Source organism: Maylandia zebra, linkage group LG7 (assembly GCF_041146795.1).
Source record: "Maylandia zebra isolate NMK-2024a linkage group LG7, Mzebra_GT3a, whole genome shotgun sequence".
Taxonomy (NCBI): Eukaryota; Metazoa; Chordata; class Actinopteri; order Cichliformes; family Cichlidae; genus Maylandia; species Maylandia zebra.
The window spans coordinates 28901130-28924244 of record NC_135173.1 but is presented as its reverse complement, the minus strand read 5'-3'; the positions used below and the strand labels follow the sequence as shown (position 1 = coordinate 28924244).

The window sequence follows — 23115 nt, the reverse complement described above, 5'->3', positions numbered from 1 at the left end:
CCACAGCTTGTGACCATAGGTGAGGATAGGGATGTAGATCGACCGGTAAATTGAGAGCTTCACTTTTTTTACGCTCAACTTTTACGCTTTTCATTCACCACGACGGACCGGTGCAGCGTCCGCATCACTGTGGCCGCAGCACCAATCCGTCTGTCAATCTCCAGCTCCCTTCTCCCATCACTCGTGAACAAGAACCCCGAGATACTTGAACTCCTCCACTTGGGCCAGGAACTCATCCCTGACCCGGAGTGTTCGGGTGCGGGTCATCATACCCACTCCAGTGGTAAAATATAAATATAAAATATAGAAAAAAAGATATACAGATCTGGATGATCTCTATTAGAAATAAATATATTGTACGTGGCCCTAAAAATCTCAGAAATATGGTATCTAACAAGATGCTTACTCTGGATGGTATTATCTTGAACTCCAGTAACACTGAGGAATCTTTGAGCCGTTTTTGACCAGGATATGTCCTTTAATGTGCATATTAAATACATATAGGCTGTAGTACTGGTTTCTTACATTTGTGCAATATCTCTAAAATTAGAAACATACTGTCTCAGAGTGATGCTAAAAACTAGATGTAAAAACATTTATACTTTTCAGTATCTGTTTCAACACTGGCTGCAGCTTTGCAGCTTGCAGCCACACATACACACCAACAACAATACAATCTTTGGACCCAATACAGATTTTAAAGCCGGCGAGGCGTGATTGCGGATGCCGCTCAGGTGCGCCCGCCTCCCCTTAACCGGCATCGTAGTCCACACCCTGCCACATAGACCCATCACCCGACTGAGGCCGGGAGCCATCTGGCTGATCCTTCTTGAAATGTAAAATTTGCGGAAATTTCATTGCAGCAAATCAAAATAGTAGTACTTCGTATGAATACCAAATAAGTGATGCATCTGGTAAGGGCTCAAGCCTAGGCCTGCCCCCGCCTACCTCAGACTACAGTATGAGCGAGAGATATATAACTGATGTCAGATGTCTGGCTTGGACATTGCTCAGTATAACAAGGTCTGTGCCAGGTGTTGAGGAAAACTAGGAAACACAGACGAGAATTGAGCCGTAAGATGAACAAAAGCCACAAGGAGCAGGACCCCCATTGGAGGAGACTATAGGCCAAAGTCAAGGCAAGTTAGCCAACTATTGGAAGTATAGAAAGGTGTGATGAAGAAAGGAGTGCCTAAGAAGTACAAAAAGCTGTCTGTACTTGAGTTCTTAGAAAGTGACAAGGAAAGACTCAAAACCTTGGCTAGCTACTTGAAGAGGTATACCAAAAGAATAGAAGTGAAGAATAAACCAGATATTCTCCACTGAAAAATCTAAGATGTACTCTCTGTGGTAGGAGAACAATATAAGAACAGCCCCACCGGGAAAAGCATATGGCATGAGGAGGCAGCACTTAACAGCAATGCTCAGGCTCCAGTAACCAACACAGTTGCAGACCAGTGGCGGAGCGGGGGGTGGCTTACTGGGCTTAAGCCCGGGTTATTTTTTCAGAAGCCCGGGGTCTTTTGGAGTGTAATTTTTTCATAGTTAGATGCCTGGCTGACAACTGTATAAAACAAAAACTACACACAATATTCAAAGCACATAGTGCACTGTGGGAATTTACGACTGTGCGCAAATCCCACCTAATATTGGTATGATCCGAGCTCAGGCACTAAGCGACTGAGCGAGGGGGCGGGGCTGCCTGCGAGTGCGCTGTTGGAGAAGCGCAGCCAGGTAGACAGAGGAGAACTGAAGTTCGTAGTGATGGGATTTCCGGCTCTTTTTAGAGATCCGGCTCTTTCGGTTCGGCTCACTAAAAAGAGCCGGCTCTTTCAGCTCCGAACCGGCTCTTCAGGTTGTTGGTACTTGCTGGCTTGTGTAGCCACTAGGTAACAAAAGCTCAACACTGCGCCCAGCATCCTGGAGCACTTCTGTTGTCTTTTGTACGTGTTTTGAGTTTTTACGTGCTTCGGAGTTTGTACGTGTTTTGGAGTTTGTACGTGCTTCAGAGTTCGTACGTGATTTGAAGTTTGTATGTGCTTTGTCCATAAATATACTTTTATTTATTCACTCCACATAAAATGTAATAAATAAATCATATAATACAAAAATCAACTATTCACATTTCAACTTTTAACTATTTAAATTTTCAGCTTTTTCCTTTTACAAATTTAAAGGGAAACAACACAAAACACTGCAAACCACAACACAATTAAATGTAAATTAAAATATGAAAACAAAAAGAACATGCATATTCTCTGTCATATGGACCTAAGAGCCATTTCGTTCGCGAACGACCCATCACTAGAAGTTCGACCAGGTACCAAAGCAAATCATTCGTACTGTAGAAATAATGTAAATATGACGGTGTATCACAAAAGATTGATGTCAAACTGATCACTTGACCCATATTACGTTACTTGCTCTTCGAGTGAATCAACAAATGGCGAAATGAAAAACTGAACAACAACAATGCTGTTTCTTTAGAGAGTCTTAGCTTATGTGTGTTTATTTCATATTTTCAGTTGTTACCCTCCACGGCTAAATAAATCGGTTTCAGTAATGCACTGATATACAAGAATGGACATAAGGGGCTTCGTTCAAAGAAAAAACTCTGGTAGATGTTCTTTTATATATTATGTTTTGTGTGTTGTTCAGTATATTTCTATGCAAAACAAGAGGAATTTCAACACACAGCAGTATATTCACAGTTTAAACCAGATATTTACATACACTTTATGGAAAACACAAGAACATTTTTTTTACTGTACAACATCAATTTAGAGTAAACTTGTTTTGTTTTGGATAAATAAATATTGAAATATCTTTTGAATTCGTTAAATGTCAGAATAAAGAGAGCGAGCTGTCTATTTTTTTTTATCACTTTCATCAGATTTAGGAGTACATATACACTAAGTTTATTGTTAATTGCACTGACATGTCTGCAGTGACATGTCTCCCACTTCTGAGTGTGGACACTTCATCTCTTTGCTCTCTAAATGCTTTGCTTCTTTTATTGATTTTTACCGATTTTTATGCTGATTTTTTTCCCTTTTTCCATATGAGCTTACCTGCGATAGCTTCTGGACACTTATAGATCATTAGGACTAAAGTGTTCTTAACAGAAACAGCAACATTTTTATAGTTACCTTATCCTCAGCGCTCCGTGTGTCTGTGGCCTAGACACAGCTGAAGCCTGATTACAGCGTCTGGGCACCGAGCAGCCTCGATAGCCTAGAAAGGTGCTAACCGCTAGGCTAACTAGCAACAAGATGCCTTCCCTCTCCACAGATGACTACCACAGCCTCCTGCATTTACATGCTCCCACTGGCACAGATTATAAAGAACAACAAAATAAACTACCACAGCTATGCAGATGACACACAAATATATATCACAATGTCACCAGGAGACCGAGGCCCTGTACAGGCTCTTGGTAAATGCATTGAGGAAATCAATGACTGGTTGTGCCACAATTTTCTCCAACTAAACAAAAACAAAACTGAGGTAATAGTCTTTGGCGCCAAAGAAAAACGATTACAGGTCACCAGAGAACTTCAATCTATACATCTAAAAACCACAAACCAGGCGAGAAATTTGGGTGTACTGATGGATGCAGACCTAAACTTAGAAAAACACATTAAGACAATAACAAAGTCAGCTTACTATCACCTCAAGAATATTTCAAGGATAAAAGATCTGATGTCTCAACAGGACCTGGAAAAACTAGTCCATGCATTCATTTTTAGTAGGCTTGATTACTGTAACAGCATCTTTACAGGTCTACCTAAAAAATCAGTCAGACAACTACAGCTCATTCAGAACTCTGCTGCTCGAGTCCTCACTAAGACCAAAAAAGTGGACCACATCAGTCCAGCTCTGAGGTCTTTACACTGGCTACCTGTCCGTCAGAGGATAGACTTTAAAGTTCTGATGCTGGCCTATAAAGCTCTGAATGGTTTAGGACCAAAATACATCAGTGACCTGCTGACCCAGTATGAACCTTCCAGATCCCTCAGGTCATCTGGATCCGGTCTTTTATCAGTTCCCAGAGTCAGAACCAGACACGGAGAAGCTGCATTCAGCTTTTATACTCCTTATATCTGGAACAAACTCCCAGAAAGCCTCAGATCAGCTGAAACACTCAGTTTATTTAAATCCAGGTTGAAGACTCACCTATTCTCAGCTGCATTTGAATAAAGCACCAAATCCACACTTTTAAGCTTAAATTTCAAAACTTACACTAACTACTGATCTTATCTATTTCTGATTTTATCTGTTTTGGTTTTATATACTGTTTTGTTTGTTTGTTAAGCTTAAATTTCAAAACTTACATTAACTACTGATTTTATCTACTGTTCTGATTTTATCTGTTTTGATTTTATATACTGTTTTGTTTGTTTGTTTGTTTGTTAAGTGGGTTTAGAGCTCTGGGTAGCTCCCCAGCTGGGTCTAGACTGGGTCTAGAGAGTATTTAAAATTCAGGGAATTTAAAATAGAAAGTAGCTCGTCCACAGAAGGACTGGTAGCTCCCCTTACGATAAGGGTTCAGATCGCGCGAACAGGTGTGGGATTAGAGCTCTGGGTAGCTCCCCAACTGGGTCTAGACTGGGTCTAGAGAGTATTTTAAATTCAGGGAATTTAAAATAGAAAGTAGCTCGTCCACAGAAGGACTGGTAGCTCCCCTTACGATAAGGGTTCAGATCGCGCGAACAGGTGTGAAATGTGTGTGTTTAGTTAGTTTGTTTGTTTGCTTGTTTTAATTAATTTTAAATCATGCTTTTTATTTGTTTTTGTTTCTAATGTCTCTGTAAAGCACTTTGAATCACCTTGTTGTTGAATTGTGCTATACAAATAAATTTGCCTTGCCTTGCCTTAATTAATAAGAAAACTCCAGACGATTCCATTCTGAGCTGAAGAAGCTTCTGATAGGTTAGTAGAGTCCATGTGAGTAAATTGGTGCCACAGCTGTGGATACATATAAGGCAAAACACAGAGCCTGTTTATTTAACATGGGAACATCAAGAGATGTCAACCAAAACACCAGAAAAAGAATTGTGGAGCTCCATAAGTGTGGCTGAATTTTGAATACAATTTGGTGCCATTTACAATTAAGAAATACAGATAGTTTCTCTCTTTACTATTAAAGTTAACAAATATGTTTTTTATATTTATCAATCTAAAAAAATAAACATTTACTCTGATTCGATGTTACAATTAAAAAAGTGTTTTTATCTGAAGAGTATGTAAATATCTGGTTTCAACTGTAGATTTGATGATGTTGGTGTTTGGCTTGATTGTCAGCACAAAGAGGGAGAGAGAGGAACAGAGGGAGAGAGAGGAACAGAGGGAGAGAGAGGAACAGAGAGGGAGAGAGAGGAGAATGAGGACAGAAGAGAGAGGGAACAAGAGCAGGTGAGACACATGTTAGTCAAATGGTTGTTTACCAAAAGTATCACCGTATCATAGGTACTCATGTATCTCGTACCTAGTGTTTCTTTTTAGGTTTGTTATTTTTCAAATTCTACATTTATTAAGTTTTGCAGGCTTGTTTGCACAACAAGGCTAAATAATTATATAAACTTTTCTCAATCTAAATAGTGGACTTTGTAGAATTAAAAAATAAGTGTAGTGCAGGTCTATGATGATTTTTAGCTATAAAGACACATCTCCTGGATGCACTGGTACGCATCTTCAGTGATGTATCCTGGGGTCATCAGGTGTTTCAGGTCTCACAACATCATACACCCTCGCCCAGGCGACCCAGCCGGGGGTGATCAGCCCCCGACTTGCGTACCAGTAGCTACCCACGGATCAGCCCTCTTGATCCACAGCCACCTTGTGGCTTTCTCTGCCGCTTCACTCACAGCCTGGATGGCCCTCTTCTTGGCTGCCCCCGCCACGCCCAGCCGGCCTAGGACTTTGCAGAGTGATCGTCCTGCAAAGCCTCTACAACCGACTTCTATGGGCTCATAGAAAGTCTTCCAGTCCCTTCCCCTGCACTCCTGCACTAGTTCCTGGTACTTTCCTCGTTTCCTTTCATTGGCCTCTTCAATCCGCTCTTCCCAGGGCACTGTAAGTTCCAGCATGATCAGCTGTTTTGAGGCTTCAGAAATAATTATCATGTCTGGCAGGAGTGATGTTTTTGCAATGTTCTGAGGGAACTTTAGTTGTTTACCCAGGTAAGCCTGCAGCTGCCAATCAGAGGCTGTGTTGAGGAGGCCAGTTGTCAAATGTGGGCGCACCTGGGATTTCTCTCCAGCCTTAATAAAAGAGATTTCCTTCCTCAGAGCCTGAAGATGCTTGCTGGTGCTTATTGCTGAGGCAATCTTTTCAGCAGCTACTCTGAGCACCTGGTCGTGCCGCCAACGATACCGACCATCGGCCAGGGCCCTCGGGCAGCTGCTAAGGAGGTGTTCTAGGGTCCCTCTTCCAGAGCACAGGGGACAGGCAGGTGTTTCGCTCTTTCCCCACAGATAGTGCTACTATCATCTAGTTCTGATTCTGGTTCTGTCTTGGTTAAGTCCTAAGTAGTCCTGATTTTGAACTGTTGTAGTCCAGTTTTAATTCCGGATCAGTTCTGGGTCTGGTTGAATTGGGGTTTAGTCCTCGTGTCTTGATACAGCCCGACTTTGTTCTGCCTTGCTGCTTAATTAAAAAAACTAGTTTAAGGTATCCTGCATATATGATATATATTTTTCCTTATATGAAGTCATTCTTTTTTGAACAAAACTCAAAACAGAGCCTATTAACCCTTTAAGACCTACCATAGAACCAAGTCTGCCAGAGCTTATATTATATTTTTACATGTTGTAGTGCCATTTTTGGGAGCATTTCAAGTTGCTATACATCAATACAACCATTACAGCCTAAATTTTAATAACATGCATGCATTAAGTGCATGGTAATTACATAAATTGCAAAGAAGAATCGGCAAACAAACAAACACGCAAAACAAAAACAAAAAAAACAAACAAACCAGAAAATACAACGAGATTATACAAAATCGGCCCTCCCATTTTGTACATAGTTCAACCATTTCGACCAGTATTCGTCAAATGAGTCCGCCTGCAACTTTAGCCTAAAAGTTATTCTTTCCATAACAAAATTAGCATATATCACGTCAATCCACTCATTTATAGTAGGAGTATCCTCATTAAGCCAACGATGGGTTATGGCCTTTTTGGAAGCTACCAACAGCACACTGAACAAATATTTGTCCAGTCTGACACTATCTCTACTTTTAAGATTAGGCTTAAAACTTTCCTTTTTGCTAAAGCATATAGTTAGGGCTGGACCAGGTGACCCTGAATCCTCCCTTAGTTATGCTGCAATAGACATAGGCTGCCGGGGGATTCCCATGATGCATTGAGTTTTTCCTTTCCAGTCACCTTTCTCACTCACTATGTATTAATAGACCTCTCTGCATTGAATCATATCTGTTATTAACCTCTGTCTCTCTTCCACAGCATGTCTTTATCCTGTCTTCCTTCTCTCACCCCAACCGGTCGCAGCAGATGGCCGCCCCTCCCTGAGCCTGGTTCTGTTAAAAGGGAGTTTTTCCTTCCCACTGTTGCCTAAGTGCTTGCTCATAGGGGGTCATATGATTGTTGGGTTTTTTTCTGTATCTATTATTATAGGCTATACTGTACAATACAAAGTGCCTTGAGGCAACTGTTGTTGTGATTTGGCGCTATATAAATAAAATTGAATTGAATTGAAACTGATTTTGGTATCGATCGGATACCAAGTAAATACAGGGCCAGTATTGCCAATATCAATACTTTTACCGTATAAAGGCAGTTTATCTAGGGGAGAGCAGTGAGTCATAATTTATGAGACAAATCATCTTCAATTTGCAAATATGTTGAACACATTTTAATAACTACTAAACCCCTCTGATTTTCACAATAATTAGTAAATACAACTGTTACAACCCAGCTCAAGGCCGCTGTCATGGTCCTGGGTCTTTTGACCCAGCGTTTTAAGTTTGAGTTTATTTTGTTCATTAGGTTATCTAAGTTCATTTGGTTATTAGACTCCTTGTGTTTTCTTCCCCTGTATTTAAGCTTCCCCTCACCCTTCGTGTTTCATGCTGCGTGTCTTATGTTATCAAGTTTGTATTATTATGCCTAAGTGTTTCTAGTTATTATTTTCCCCTCGTGTTTCCAACCATGTTAAATCTCCCCTGCTCTTCATGCGTTTCATGTCTGTGTCTTACGTTGTCAAGTTCGGGTTGTCATGTCTATGTCTCATTATGTTTCCTGTTTTATTGTGAAGAGGTCTGGTGTTCTGTGTTCATCATGTTCAGTTTTACTCTCCCACTGTGACGTCATTATGTTCATGTGTGCCAGCTGTTTCCTCATGTGTCTCCACTTCCCCTAATCACCTCCTGTGTATTTAAGTCCTCTGTTTTCAGTGTGTGATTGGCAGGTCGTCTGTTGTCCACGCCATGTTTCCTATGCCATGCTTCCAAGTTTCTTGTCTAGGTTTTTCTTATTGTTTGTTTAGATTTCCCAGTTTAGGTTTGTGTTAATTTTGCTTCAGTTTGCCTTGCCCTTTGTTTGTACCTTTTTTTCGAGCCATATTAAACGGCTCGCTTTTTGTTAACATTCAAGTTTTGTTCCCTGTTCCTTGGAGTCTGCATTTTGGGTCCTTTTTCAATTCATACGGTCTGCCCTCGCCAGACTGTGACAGCCGCAACATAAAAAAAGGAGACGAATACCAGAGTGTAAATAGGAAGAGGTTTTAATCTTACAATGGCATCACAGGCTGGCTAAAATGGCTGGTGCCACCCAGGCACGGCTAGTGAGGCGTCTGAAAGCCTGCCTCAGGTATGCTTTGATCAACACCTGATTAGGTGTGGCCAATTAGCACCAGCTGAACACACTGAGCCAGATTAAAGGCTGCAGAGGGACGTAACACTTCCTCCCTCCAACCGGTACCTCTAGGACCCCTAAACAAATTAAAAGCCCCTCTGAAGCCTTCAGGTACTTCACCCCTCCCCCCCCCCCCCAAAAAAACCCCCCAAACAACCAACCTGAAAGAAAAAAAAACTAGCAAAAGCAGTGTTCACATTATAGTTGGCATCCTTAGGCATGGATGCCCCTGCATGAGGATTTGAAGTTGCCACACTGAAAACACACAAAAAGTAACATGTGACCAACACAAAGGAGCACCACAGTCAAACCCAAAATGATTACTTGATCTGCTACAACGCAAAACCAAAAGTACCAACAAATAATCACAACCGAGTGATCTGTTGTCTCCACCACACAAATGGTCACATACAAGAGGCCCTACCCATATGGAAAAGATATATATAAATCTTATAAAGTTTGTATCTGTCTTGCGTGAAACTTGTATGAAAAGCATACAAGAGTGAAAACAGATATAAGATCCCTTGAAAAATTATATAATGAAACTTGTATGTTTTGGATACTTCCTAAAACAATACATGAAAGTAATGAGAAAGTGGCCACTTTCATGAGTAATCACATAAGTTTTTACTATTTCTTTTCCATATGGGTATACCACAACAAGTTACTTTAAACTCCAAAGTTCAGTAAAGCAAGCATGCTAGTGACCAACCACAAACTGAGAGCTATGGCCACACAACGATCACATCAAGGGTGGCTCAGCACCCCTCAGTGTTATTGCCATCACCTGGCCAACAACACTCACAAGTGATCCAACAAAAGTAGCCATATTCCCCACAACACTAAAGGTCACCACACAACGATCTCATTAGCATCCATCAACAGTGACATATGCACACATGGTGTACACACAATGCCAACTTTAAAACAGCCTACCTGCCTCAGCTACAAGATCATAATAATGAATGGTCTCAAACCTCCTACCAAGTTTGGTGCCACTGGTTTACTATGTGCAACTCCCAGCCTAAAATGCTAAAAACAATAAAACCCTAACTTTACCTACCTAGTCTTCAGTGGTGTACCAAGCTCGAGGCGCAAAGGGCAGCACAGCCACCCAGCTGAAACCCACTTACTAAATGGACGTTGCTCAATCACAGTGAACACCATCACTCACCCACTAGAAAGCAATACAAAAAACTGATATTCAGTCTCCACAAAAATATCCATACAATCCCGGACCAGCATCATGAAGCCATATACGTAGTAGATTTTGTAGGCCCAGAAAGATGTGAAGGCACTTTATATATATCATGTATTTTGAAACCCGGTATTTTGGAGACCTGGACTATAAATGTGTCTGTCTCTAAAGCATTCTTTGGGTTAGCTTCTGTTATATAAATGTGTCATGGGCTAAAAAAAAAGAAGTTTAACCTGTTAGTCAACAAAAAAAAGTTCAGACATTTTTTATAGTGTATGTTTGAGGTAATGTTTTTCATTTCCAAAAAAAAAAAAAAAAAAAAAAAAATATATGTGTATATATATATATATATATATATATATATATATATATATATATATATATATATATATATATATATATATATATTATTAATGTTGAACCATTCAGTAGTACAGATCGTAGAGGATAAACATTGATTGATTAATCCACTATTGATATTTGGAAAGAGCTTGCAATACTTTTGGAACGAACGAATAGGCTTGCTGACAGTGCTTGTACGTGCGCAGCTGCCCTTCGAGGACTTGTCGGTCCTCCGTGCAAATGCCGGTTATGGCAGATTACCAGTCCAGTCATGTCGACGTGGTATGTCTCGCTGAAAAACAAGACAAAAAAACCCATAGAGGGTAGAGGAGAGTAGACTGGCTGCTCAACAACCAGAAAACAAGGTGTTCCGATTGTTTACGATACAACTGATTTATGTATACATGTCTAAAACTACAGGTGACATCCGGGGGCGGATCTACAGCGTTGGTATGGGGTAGCATGTGCCACCCTAAAATAATTTCTTGCCACCCCTAGTCCCACCCTAGTTTTGCAAATGACATCGTTGTTTATAAGCTAGAATTAACACTTTGAGCTACAATTAACACTGAATGTAAATTCTAAAAGTGAATATATTGCATTGTGTTAACCCCTCTCACCCATTAAAAAATGGTTCATCTCATAGCGTGGAACAGCTTTATTTTTTGTTGTCAGTAGCAACCCACTATGACTGTGCCGAGCTCATCTGTGTTTTAGATTTCAACACAGTCTGGAAATGGAATAAAGGTGAGTGTTATTAACTCTCTGGGGTCGACATGACCAATGTAAGCTGACACAGCAACAAGCTGCAGCCAACTTGTGTTGAAAGTTCGGACTTCAAACTCTATATACCAGTTTTCAGTTTTTATTGATATGCCATTAAAATCAGAGTTATGATCAAAAAAACATATGTGATAATTTTTTATGAATACTGTCGTTACATTTATTGTGGGGAAAAAGCATTTAAAATGGCATTTTCAAGGACAGCGCAAAAATAAACCAAGAAAAACAGTGCCTCCCATTTCCTATTGGTAGAAAAATCTCGACCAATCAAAAAAAATTATATGGCAACACCTGACATTTGTTTGTTTAGGATGCAGGGAAAATTTTGGCAGTGATTGCGGAGAGATCAACAGTGAGTTTGAGACGAGAGAGATTTGTGATGTTTAGTTTGTTTGGAGTGTATTGTTAGTGTGTAGTGTGGTCGTTTGTTTTGGTTTCTCCAGAATAATGAGATTACTAGTGAATGTCACAGTTGCTGCTAAAATGTCACAAAAGGCAGATTGTAATGCAATCACTGTCTCCAAGTGGGATACACCTGTATCTCTGTCCTTGGTTGGCTGGCTGTAGCTCAGGTGGTAGTGCAGGTCAGCTACTAACCAGGAGGTTGGTGGTTCGATCCCAGGCTGGCAGACTGCTCCAGTCTGCATGCCAAATATCCTTGGGCAAGATGCTAACCACATGTTGCTCTCTGATGCATCCAGGAGTGTAAATGTGTATGAATGTTAGATAGTGAGCACTAACAACTTAAATGAGTTGGGTGAATGAATTAGTTGTATAAAGTGCTTTGAGTGCTCAGAGTAGAGAAGCGCTATATAAGAACCAGTCCATTTACCTCCTGTTGTCAGGGAAGCAGGGTTTAGGCCAGGGAATTTCTCCTCTGTCTTGTGGCGAACAAACTTTTTTTTTGGAGTGGCACAAATAATTTTTGCGGCATCTTATTGTCAAACCTAATTGTTCTGTAATTTTAGTTTTAGTAGTTCATTAGTTTTAAATGGTTATACAAAAAATGCCAGAGGCATTGGCTGCATTTTTAGGTAAATAGTTGTGTATAACTTTATTGTTTACAAAATTTGTAAAGTTTGTTAAATGTATATTTGCATTTCAAATTATGAAAATTATTCACTAAACATGTTTGTGGTTTTTCCCTACTGGGATGTTTTTTGTGTGATTTTAGATCAACTATGTTAATACAGTACGTCAATGAAAAAATAAGTCTAAATTTAGACACATGAGGTTGTGCTATGTTTAAGTAAAAGTTTATTTATATAGCACATTACATAGACAGATGTCATAAAGTGCTTCACAAGAGAGGTAACAAAAACCCAACACAATCATAAAAGCCCTGGTCTAATTATGAACTTTTTGAAATAAAAATGTCTTTAGCTGTGAAACGTGTGTACTTACTGCATTTAATGTATTTTAACCATGTATATTACATGTATATTACAGAATGTAAACCCTGCATCTGTATTAAGAAATGCCTTTGATTTGGCAACTCCATTTGATATCCGTGCCACCCTCATGTCACTCTAAGAAAATTTCTCTAGATCCACCGCCGTCCACCGCTGGTAACATATCTCTTGCTCACTAAAACCTTAAATGCGTGTGCAGCAAGTGCCTGATGCCTCACGAGTACAGATCACATCTCATGCCCACATGGGGTTTTGAGGTAAATTTCACACTGCCAGCTTTGCACAGATCCACAAATGTAACCTGCGTCCATGTCCCTGTGTAAAACTCTTCTCTGTACTCCTCAATTTTTTAAAAAAGAAACAAAACAACTGACAGTTCTAAACAAACCAAACAGCCCATAACCCCTCTACTAGAAAATTAATAGTATTAGCAATTATCAAATCAAAATCAAATCAAATCAAATCACTTTTACTGTCACATCACATGTGCAGGTACATTGGTACAGTATGTGAGTGAAATTCTTGTGTGCGAGCTTCACAAGCAACAGAGTTGTGCAAAATACAATAATGTAAACAAGCAAAATACAAGAATGGCTACATCTGAAACTAATAAATATATGTACAATATATAATAGTATATGCATTTCTGGATGTGAATACTAAATGTTTTTCTACGTGTGTGTGTGTGTGTGTGTGTGTGTGTGTGTGTACACATATTTTACAAATTAAATAGAGTAAACAATAAATAAAATATATAAAAAAAATATAGATGCTACACAGAGGCCTGTTGTGAAAAATCAGGCATTCTCTGATAATAAATTGACTGGTTCTTATATAGCACTTTTCTACTCCACTTTTCTACTCCGAGCACTAAAAGCAATTCGAACAAACTGCCTCATTCACCCATTTATACGCAGAACTTTTTTCTACATAAGTACTTTCTATCTAATATTCAAACACATACTTGGATGGACGTATCAGAGATAACTTGGGGTTAGTATCTAGATACTAGAGACAGGTAAACTGGAGCAGGCACTGAATCCTGATTAGTAGTTGAAATGCTCAACCTCCCGAGTTAGAGCCACAATTAGCTTAATGACTAATCCTGAATACTTCAGGATGTAGCAGCAAATTATTTAAAACATATATAAACCTTCATAGGCTACTGTGTAATGCCTAATTGTTAAAACTATGTTTTCTGGTAGATGGGCGACAAGCTGTTCTGTTTATATTTAAAAAAAAAGGAACGCTTCATTAAAAAAAAAAAATGCAGAAGAACAGTGAAAGGCCAGATGTCCCAGTTTTACACTGGGAATTGAACGCGGCTTATATTTGTGGATTTGTGCGAAGCTGGCAGTGCTTCCAAACCCCACGTGGGCGTGAGACGTGACTTGTGCGTATCAGGCGATTGGTGCACACTCATTTAAGGTTTTTTTAAGAGAGCGAGATGGATGTTACGTGAAGTTTTAGAAGTTTGCATGCAAAGAAGAGTTTTTAAGAGAACTTTTAAACTGAACTTAATAAGTTGTGTGTAAATAATCACTATTTATCCAGGTTTTAATGAACGCATTCATAAAATAGGTTTACATGTTATTAAATTGCTTCGTATTTGTGGATGCACGCATTTGTGAGTCCTCAAAATCTGCACAAAAATAATATTTGTAATTTTTACCCATGTTAGCTTACATATCTTACGCACGTACGCATTCGTAACACTAACGGTCATACCCTGTAGGACCTCTACCTCTGCTGGTTTCATTACGTTAGATTATATTACGTATCACATTGCATGTAGGTACGTACGGTAGAATGTTGTCATCTTACGTGAGGTTTTACTTTTTACTTTTATTTTGAAATAGTGACCGGAAGTAGCTTGGTTCAGCCTGTGCGCGTGCGAAGTAGTGTCTGCGTAAAGTTGAACGTCTTCTCACCTCCACTGTTTTCGGTGAATAGTCGCCAAATTTCATCGCCTGGAACCGTTGTGGTGTAGAGAAAGCAGTCAGTAAGGTGGGTTCGGGTAGCTGCAGCACGTCTAGCCCATTATCGAGCGCTTGAAATGTTAAGCGTTCTGAACAGAACTGACTCATGTGGTAACAGACTGTCGATTAAAGCCACACTGCTAGCTAAAATCAACGCTGAGGTCCACTTATACGTTTACTGATTTTACTGCTGTGTCTGTGTTGTTAGATTTTTGACAATGATTGTTTGGTGTTGTGTGGTGTTCAACAAGCTTATCGATCACAAAGTAGTGCAATGTACTTCATATGCCGTGGTAATTAAGGCTCACTTAACAGAAGCATCCAATTTTGTTATTCTTACGTTTTCCGGAGCATTTCTAAAGTGTCTGGCGAATGCACTGAGGTGTTGTTTAGCCTTACTCTGACTTGGGCATGGCCCATGGGAAATGGCAGTTACATCAAAAATAATACAGAATAAAGCAGAATAATAGTACAGGACAAAACATGCATTTTAATCGTTTTAAAGTGTTGTGAAGTATATTCATTTTAATTGTTTACCAACCTTTTGCCTTAATGTAGAGTCCTCACAACAATAAGGCACTGAAGCCCAAGATTCAATGGAGAGTTACAAGAGATAACAAAACGCAGTCTGGTAACAATATTAAATGTGGTTTGTTCCACTGAGTGGTAAAAAAAAAAAAAAAGATATGGTTGTACACGGAATTTTTTTTTTTAAAGTTTCCCATGTACACATTATTTTTTTATGTTTAAATACTACTAGTATTTTAATTTGTATTACTTAATATTTGTATTTATTTCATTTTTATTCTGACAGTCTTATTGAATATTGTTAAAAATAAATTTTTTTCAAATTGATTTTCTAGGTCATTATTTTAATTTTTCGTGGGACAAGACAACAGGGTGATATTAAGGTGGGCAGACTTAAGCAGGTGAGGTACTGGAAACTAGAACAGGATATTTTCCCAGAGGACACAGAGATAAGAGTTATTTAAATAATCATTGACTAACTGACTAATCACAAAAAAACTAGCAGACTAGTCAACTACCAAAATCATTTTTAGCTGCAGCCCTACTGGTGAGACGCCATTTCCTCTCATGCTTAGGAGTACTCTGGTTTAAGGTGCGTGTTTGTGAGTTACACCAGGGAGTCAAGTACTTCTGATGTGAGGGTTTCTTTTTTAGAGGAGCTACAATATCTAGAGTTGAATGCAGTGAAGAAGTAAAAATAATAACAAGATAATCAACCTCTGTGGGAGTAGCTTCAGGTAGCTGCTCTACAATTTTTTCCGCATTGAAGAAGATATCAGTGGATTAATTATATCCTTAAACTTGGTTACAGCGCATTCAGAAAGACATCTGCTGTGATGTAATCTATTCCATTGTGGTGTAATTAGAGCTGGGCGATATGAGATTTTTTCATATCACGATATGTTTTTTTCATTTCAGGCGATAACGATATCTATCACGATATAAGCCAAATAACTATATTTGTAAGATTTAAATGTGCCGTTGCTCACAAGTAAAATGTGAAATAATCAGCAGCTTGTTTTTATTTAAATATTTATTTCCCATAATAAGTTCAACAGGGTAGATGTACTTAAGGAACATGAGACTTTTTCAGATAAATAAAGGCAAATATTGCAAACTACACAAAAGGCAGCTGCTAAAGCGTTTAAGTTTCAAAATAGAACAAACGAAACAGACTAAATTGTCAATTCCACTTAGAAACAAAATATTAATTCTAAAAATAAATCTTAGTTTGTTTTACAGAAGAACAGACAAAATTGACTAACTTTTGTCAATATCAAATAAACTGAGAACTAAAAGGAAATTCTCAATCTCTCCTTGTTGTATAGCTGAGCTTTTCAAACAGTTTTAACAGTTACTTTAGTCTGACAAAAGCCGAATGACGAATTAGCGCTTCCAGTCAGACACTGAGGCTACGTCCACACGTACACGGGTATTTTTGAAAACGGAGATTTTCCGTTTTCGTTTTAAAAAATAATCCCGTCCACACATAAAGGCAGAAATGAAGGAAAACGCTGCTATGAACATGTCAAAGCAGCAGGTGGCGCTAGATTCCTAACCGTGCAGAAATGTTGGCCAATCAGAAGTCTAGAAGCCTCGGTGGGAAAAAGTAAACAAAGCTGGGGCATAGAAGCAGAACCGAGTCGTATGTGTGGAGGGACAGTAACTGTGTGTATATGTAAGCATTTAAACACTGCAGAGAGTAGAATTAACAGTAACAGTATTGTAGAAATTCATTTCACCGAAACAATAACGTGGCGCACAGTGTGACGCATGCACCAGTTTATTGTATTTCCAGACTTGCTTTCGGCACATTTACAGTGCACGCTACTCTGTTTTTTGTCAGACTTGAAATAGCCGAAATACCTTCACACTACGGAACTTCTATGGCTCTTCTGTTCGACAATCTCTCCGGCGTTGGAACCATCATCTGTTTTCTCTTCGGTCACGCTCGGTTGATTTTTCTAGTCGGCACACTAATTTCCTCCATTACCCGCTGGCTGCTTCCCAAACAAACACACGTGCGGCTTGGCACTTGTGCTGTACATAACAAGTCACGCGACGTGACGCTGTGGCTGTGATTGGTTCGGCTCTGCGCTACTTGATTTGGATTGGCTGACCTTTTTTTTTTTTTTTTTTTTTTTTAAGAGGACAAGAGCGGCGAGGTCTATCGCGATAGCTTAATTTCTCTATCGAGTAAAAGTTATATCGCGATACATATCGTTATCGTTCTATCGCCCAGCTCTAGGTGTAATCCATTATTGTAAATGTAAATGTTAGTAGGAAATGGATTGACAAAAGAGGGTTTTCAGGAAATAATGTTAAATGATCAGTTTCTATGCCAAATGTCAGAACAAGATCTAGAGTGTGTCTAAAATAATGGGTGGGTTCTTTTGCATTTTGAATCAAGCCAGTTGACTAATGAAAGGTTAAATGCCATGTTGAAGCTGTCATTTCCAGTATGTACATGGATGTAGGGCTGCCACAAATGATTATTTTGATAGTCGACTAGTCACCGATTATTTTTGTGATTAGTCAACCAATCAGATCATGCATCCATTGGATGTAAAACATACAGCCTATTGCACCAGCATGCGTCTGCTCTTATTTAACTATCATTAGCTTACAACTTGAAGTGTTTAAGGTATGTGCTAACTAAAAATAAAGACAAAATAATAGTTTATTAAACTTTTAATGAAATTTGTAGATTGTCTCGGTGGAGTTTAATAAACTCAGCCGTCTGCTCCTTGCTCCCTCAAATATAACAGGACAAATTCTCGACCATCTCACATTTCTGTTTAATCAGAAAACGTTAGGGCTGCTCAATTAATCGAATTTTAATCACGATTACGATCTGAGCTTTCAACGATCATTAAAAATGACTGAGCCGATTATTAGCACCTCCCTCGTGCTTTACTCTTGTGAGGTGGCAAATCGAGCGCACCTCTCTGCGTTTCGAACACGTGTCACATCAATTAAGAGTATCTGAGGAGAGCTAAGCAGACGTTATTTGGAGAGGATAATGGCTGCTAAAGAAAGAATGCCGTTGGTTGAAAAGCGAGGTAAAACTACTTCAGTGGTGTGGAAACATTATGGGTTCGCGGAGTCCGATGTGGATCAAGTCGATATAGTGTGTAAACTTTGCTACGGTGTTGTAGCTGCACCACAGGGCAACACTACAAATTTATTCAATCATTTGAAGACCGCTCACAAAGTGACATACGATCAAACAATGAAGGAGCATAGAGAAAAACCCTCAACAACACATGCTTCATCCTCACAGACCTCCATTCACGCTACCATGTACAACGCGACTAAATATCCCACCAGCTCCCAGAGACACAAGGAGATAACAAACACGGTAACGTTTTTCCTCGCCAAAGACCAATGCTCAATTAACACAGTGGACACCCCCGGCTTTAAGAAACTAATCAACACTTTGGACAAATGGTATAACTTGCCATCTCGTCACTATTTTAGTCGAGTGGCGATTCCCGCTTTATATGACGAGTGTCATGATGGTGTCGCAAAGGAAGTGCCTACAGCCCAATATTTTGCCACCACAACGGACTTGTGGTCAAGCCGCACCATGGAGCCGTATTTGAGCCTCACGGTACATTTCATTGTCATGGATTTCAACATGAAAACGAAATGTCTCCAGACATCCTTTTTCCCAGAAGACCACACAGGACAGAACATAGCTGCAGGTTTGAAACAAGCACTGGCTACGTGGGATCTGGAGGAGAGTAAACTCGTCTGTATAACCACAGACAACGCTGCAAATGTCATACTGGCTGCAGAACTGAATGGCTGGATGAGGCTCCAGTGCTTTGGGCACAGATTACATTTGGCCATAGGTGAGTAGGCCTAATTCCTACTGAATATGATGCATAATGTGATTTTCTTTCAATAAGTATACAACATAATGCTTCGAATGAATATAATAAATGAAAAACAATTTAAATTCAGAGATACTTTTATTCATTCTCACAGTCAAACACATTTTCTATGAATTATACAAACACATAAATAAGCTACCATCACTTTTTCTTATTCATTCACACTCAAGGAAATGACAGTCATCATCCTGATAATGCTTGTTTATATTTTTTATGTTCTTATAGAAAGAGCCATGAAAGATCACAGGATTGAGCGTGCAGTGGGGGTCTGCAAAAAAGTGGTCAGCACCTTTTCATTCAGTTGGAAAAAAAAGAGAGAGCTGAAAAGGGCACAGATAGACCTCAAACTGCCAGACCACTCCTTAAAGACTGAATGTCCAACCAGATGGGGATCTAGGCAGGCCATGGTTTCCAGAGTCCTTGAGCAGCAGAAGGTCATTGCCCATGTCCTCTCCCAAGACAAAGGAACCAGGCACCTCATCCCCTCATGGCAGGACATTGATGTCCTTGAGGCCATCAACAAGACCTTGGGACCTCTGGTTGAATTCACTGATGCACTTTCTGAAGAGAAATATGTGAGTGTGTCTTTAATAAAACCAACACTCCACCTATTTAACAACTCAGTCTTGGCTGAGCAAGATGATGACACAGACCTCTCAAAATGCATCAAGAGGAGAATACTGGAGTACCTAAATGAAAAGTATGGTGACTCACCAACACAAGAGTTGCTTGACATGGCCACTGTCCTGGACCCAAGGTTCAAACTGAGATACAGTGGGGCAAAAAAGTATTTAGTCAGCCACCGATTGTGCAAGTTCCCCCACCTAAAATGATGACAGAGGTCAGTAATTTGCACCAGAGGTACGCTTCAACTGTGAGAGACAGAATGTGAAAAAAGAAATCCATGAATCCACATGGTAGGATTTGTAAAGAATTTATTCGTAAATCAGGGTGGAAAATAAGTATTTGGTCAATAACAAAAATACAACTCAATACTTTGTAACATAACCTTTGTTGGCAATAACAGAGGTCAAACGTTTACTATAGGTCTTTACCAGGTTTGCACACACAGTAGCTGGTATTTTGGCCCATTCCTCCATGCAGATCTTCTCGAGAGCAGTGATGTTTTGGGGCTGTCGCCGAGCAACACGGACTTTCAACTCCCGCCACAGATTTTCTATGGGGTTGAGGTCTAGAGACTGGCTAGGCCACTCCAGGACTTTCAAATGCTTCTTACGGAGCCACTCCTTTGTTGCCCGGGCGGTGTGTTTTGGATCATTGTCATGTTGGAAGACCCAGCCTCGTTTCATCTTCAAAGTTCTCACTGATGGAAGGAGGTTTTGGCTCAAAATCTCACGATACATGGCCCCATTCATTCTGTCCTTAACACGGATCAGTCGTCCTGTCCCCTTGGCAGAAAAACAGCCCCATAGCATGATGTTTCCACCCCCATGCTTCACAGTAGGTATGGTGTTCTTGGGATGCAACTCAGTATTCGTCTTCCTCCAAACACGACGAGTTGAGTTTATACCAAAAAGTTCTACTTTGGTTTCATCTGACCACATGACATTCTCCCAATCCTCTGCTGTATCATCCATGTGCTCTCTGGCAAACTTCAGACGGGCCTGGACATGCACTGGCTTCAGCAGCGGAACACGTCTGGCACTGCGGGATTTGATTCCCTGCCGTTGTAGTGTGTTACTGATGGTGACCTTTGTTACTTTGGTCCCAGCTCTCTGCAGGTCATTCACCAGGTCCCCCCGTGTGGTTCTGGGATCTTTGCTCACCGTTCTCATGATCATTTTGACCCCACAGGATGAGATCTTGCGTGGAGCCCCAGATCGAGGGAGATTATCAGTGGTCTTGTATGTCTTCCATTTTCTGATGATTGCTCCCACAGTTGATTTTTTCACACCAAGCTGCTTGCCTATTGTAGATTCACTCTTCCCAGTCTGGTGCAGGTCTACAATACTTTTCCTGGTGTCCTTCAAAAGCTCTTTGGTCTTGACTATGGCGGAGTTTGGAGTCTGACTGTTTGAGGCTGTGGACAGGTGTCTTTTATACAGATGATGAGTTCAAACAGGTGCCATTCATACAGGTAGGGGACAGAAAAGCTTCTTACAGAAGACATTACAGGTCTGTGAGAGCCAGAGATTTTCCTTGTTTGAGGTGACCAAATACTTATTTTCCACCCTGATTTACGAATAAATTCTTTACAAATCCTACCATGTGAATTCATGGATTTTTTTTCACATTCTGTCTCTCACAGTTGAAGTGTACCTCTGGTGCAAATTACTGACCTCTGTCATCATTTTAAGTGGGGGAACTTGCACAATCGGTGGCTGATTAAATACTTTTTTGCCCCACTGTATGTAAGCGAGGTCAGCCAAGAGACAATAAAAGCCAGACTGACAATGGAAATGAAGTCCATCATGGTATTTATAAAGATACTAAACATATATCTATCCATCTATCTATCCATCTATCTATCATTATTTATAGTAATTATTTAAGGATTGTATTTTAGAATGCCAAACCCGAGACAGATAAAACTGGTTCCTCATTCTGTGTTGCTGTCATTTTATATTTGTCCCATTAAAGGAGGCTATAGTGATGGGGACACCCGTTGGTAACACGGAGGTTGCTGATAATGGTGCATAAAACCAAAAGAAGAGGAAAAAGGGCCTAAGCAGCTTCTTTAAGGCCCCTCACAGCACAGCTCCAGGTGCAGAACATGTTCTTCAACTGGACCAGGCCATAGCTTTTGAGCTTCAGGCCTACCTCCAGGCAGGGACCCTGGACACAGAGGAAGACCCACTGGGGTGGTGGAAGCTATCACAGAACCTCTTCCCACGACTCTCCATCCTGGCAAAGAAATATCTTTGCATCCCAGCCACAAGTGCCTCATCAGAAAGGGTCTTTAGCACTGGTGGAAATGTTGTCAACTGCCTGCGTGCATCCCTGAAGCCTGATCATGTCAATAGGCTGGTGTTTTTGGCTAAAAACCTTTGAAAGGTTGCAGGAACCATGTTTTGTTGAGCCATTTTGAGATTGTATGGGACTCGGGCCTACTAGTTTTTATTTATTTCTTATAAAAGGTACTACTTTCAGTGTTTAATTTTATTTTTGTTCAGGCAGCAACTTTAGTTGACATACCTCAATGTCAGTTTGATGCAATTGTGCATTGTGTGGCTACACAGCTTGCCTTGATGTTTGGTTATTTGTATGCATAAATATTATGCAGTAGTTTGAAGTTCACTAAACATTAATGTTTACATCTTTTTATTTATTTTTTATATTGCAAACATTTGGACGGTTATCAGAATTTGCACATTGTCAAAAAATAATATAAAACAATCTTTAAAGCAATTATTCAATGCATTGTTATTGTTAAATAAATATCGTGAAATAATTGTGATCTCAATTTCATTGAAAATAATGGTGATTATCATTTTTGCCATAATCGAGCAGCCCTAGAAAACGTCAGAGCACTTTTGTAAATATGTGATGTCTTGATAAATCGAGCAGATATTTGAAGTTTACACAGCTACCTTCTTGCCTGAAAATATCTTAAAAGTTTATTTTGTGACTCAGAAAGAGAAATATTAAAACTAAGTAGCTGCCATCATCGTTGGAAACTGGGGGTCCAGTCCCTGGCTATCGAGGCTGGGTATCGGAACATTATCTCGCTGGTGGGGGAAGGAATCTGGGCCCTTTCTCAATTCTAAGTACGGAAGTATGTACTTGCGTTCTCGGCGAGACCGGACTTGCCTGGACCGCACGGGAGTACGGACTTGCCGAGAACGCGAGCACGGACTCGTGATTTGTACAACTGGAACACCAGCGTACATGATGATGTCACAGGTCCGGAGTTTTTACTGCTGTCCCCTCTTAATTTAACTGTGAGTAATATGTTATGAAGCTTAACTTTAATCACAGACAAACCGATTTACTCAGGAACAAATAAAACACTGAAATAAACCAAACATTAACATTTAGAAGTGATCTAAGTTACTTATATATCATGTTTAACCTCAGTAGCGAAATCTCTATTAATAAAAATAGTGTACATGTATGTCTTAATAAAAACAAGCA

The 23115-nt window shown here is 39.8% G+C and overlaps 2 protein-coding genes across 2 annotated transcripts in view; both read left to right on the top strand.

Annotated features, from left to right (window-relative positions):
* The first annotated feature begins 14466 nt into the window (after nucleotides 1-14466).
* aass (aminoadipate-semialdehyde synthase) overlaps nucleotides 14467-23115 on the top strand; it is a 99950-nt gene continuing 91301 nt past the window's right edge. Inside the window, exon 1 of the mRNA XM_024803105.2 lies at nucleotides 14467-14621. The gene's annotated coding sequence lies outside the window, so the exon portion shown is untranslated. The remainder of the gene's footprint in view (nucleotides 14622-23115) is intronic.
* On the top strand, nucleotides 18225-22420 carry LOC106676934 (E3 SUMO-protein ligase ZBED1-like). The gene is made up of 3 exons (XM_024803014.2): nucleotides 18225-18978; nucleotides 19246-19595; nucleotides 21622-22420. The coding sequence occupies exons 1-3, from the start codon at nucleotides 18354-18356 to the stop codon at nucleotides 21679-21681; spliced, it is 1035 nt and encodes a 344-aa protein (XP_024658782.2). The 5' UTR covers nucleotides 18225-18353; the 3' UTR covers nucleotides 21682-22420.

Bases quoted from the DNA above. Each gene is read 5' to 3' on its own strand.
- LOC106676934 (XM_024803014.2), top strand. From the start codon at position 18,354: ATGAAGGAGCATAGAGAAAAACCCTCAACAACACATGCTTCATCCTCA. The intron at 18,979-19,245 runs GTGAGTAGGCCT...ATGTTCTTATAG, and splicing joins CAGATTACATTTGGCCATAG to AAAGAGCCATGAAAGATCAC. The intron at 19,596-21,621 runs GTGAGTGTGTCT...GTCCCATTAAAG, and splicing joins CACTTTCTGAAGAGAAATAT to GAGGCTATAGTGATGGGGAC.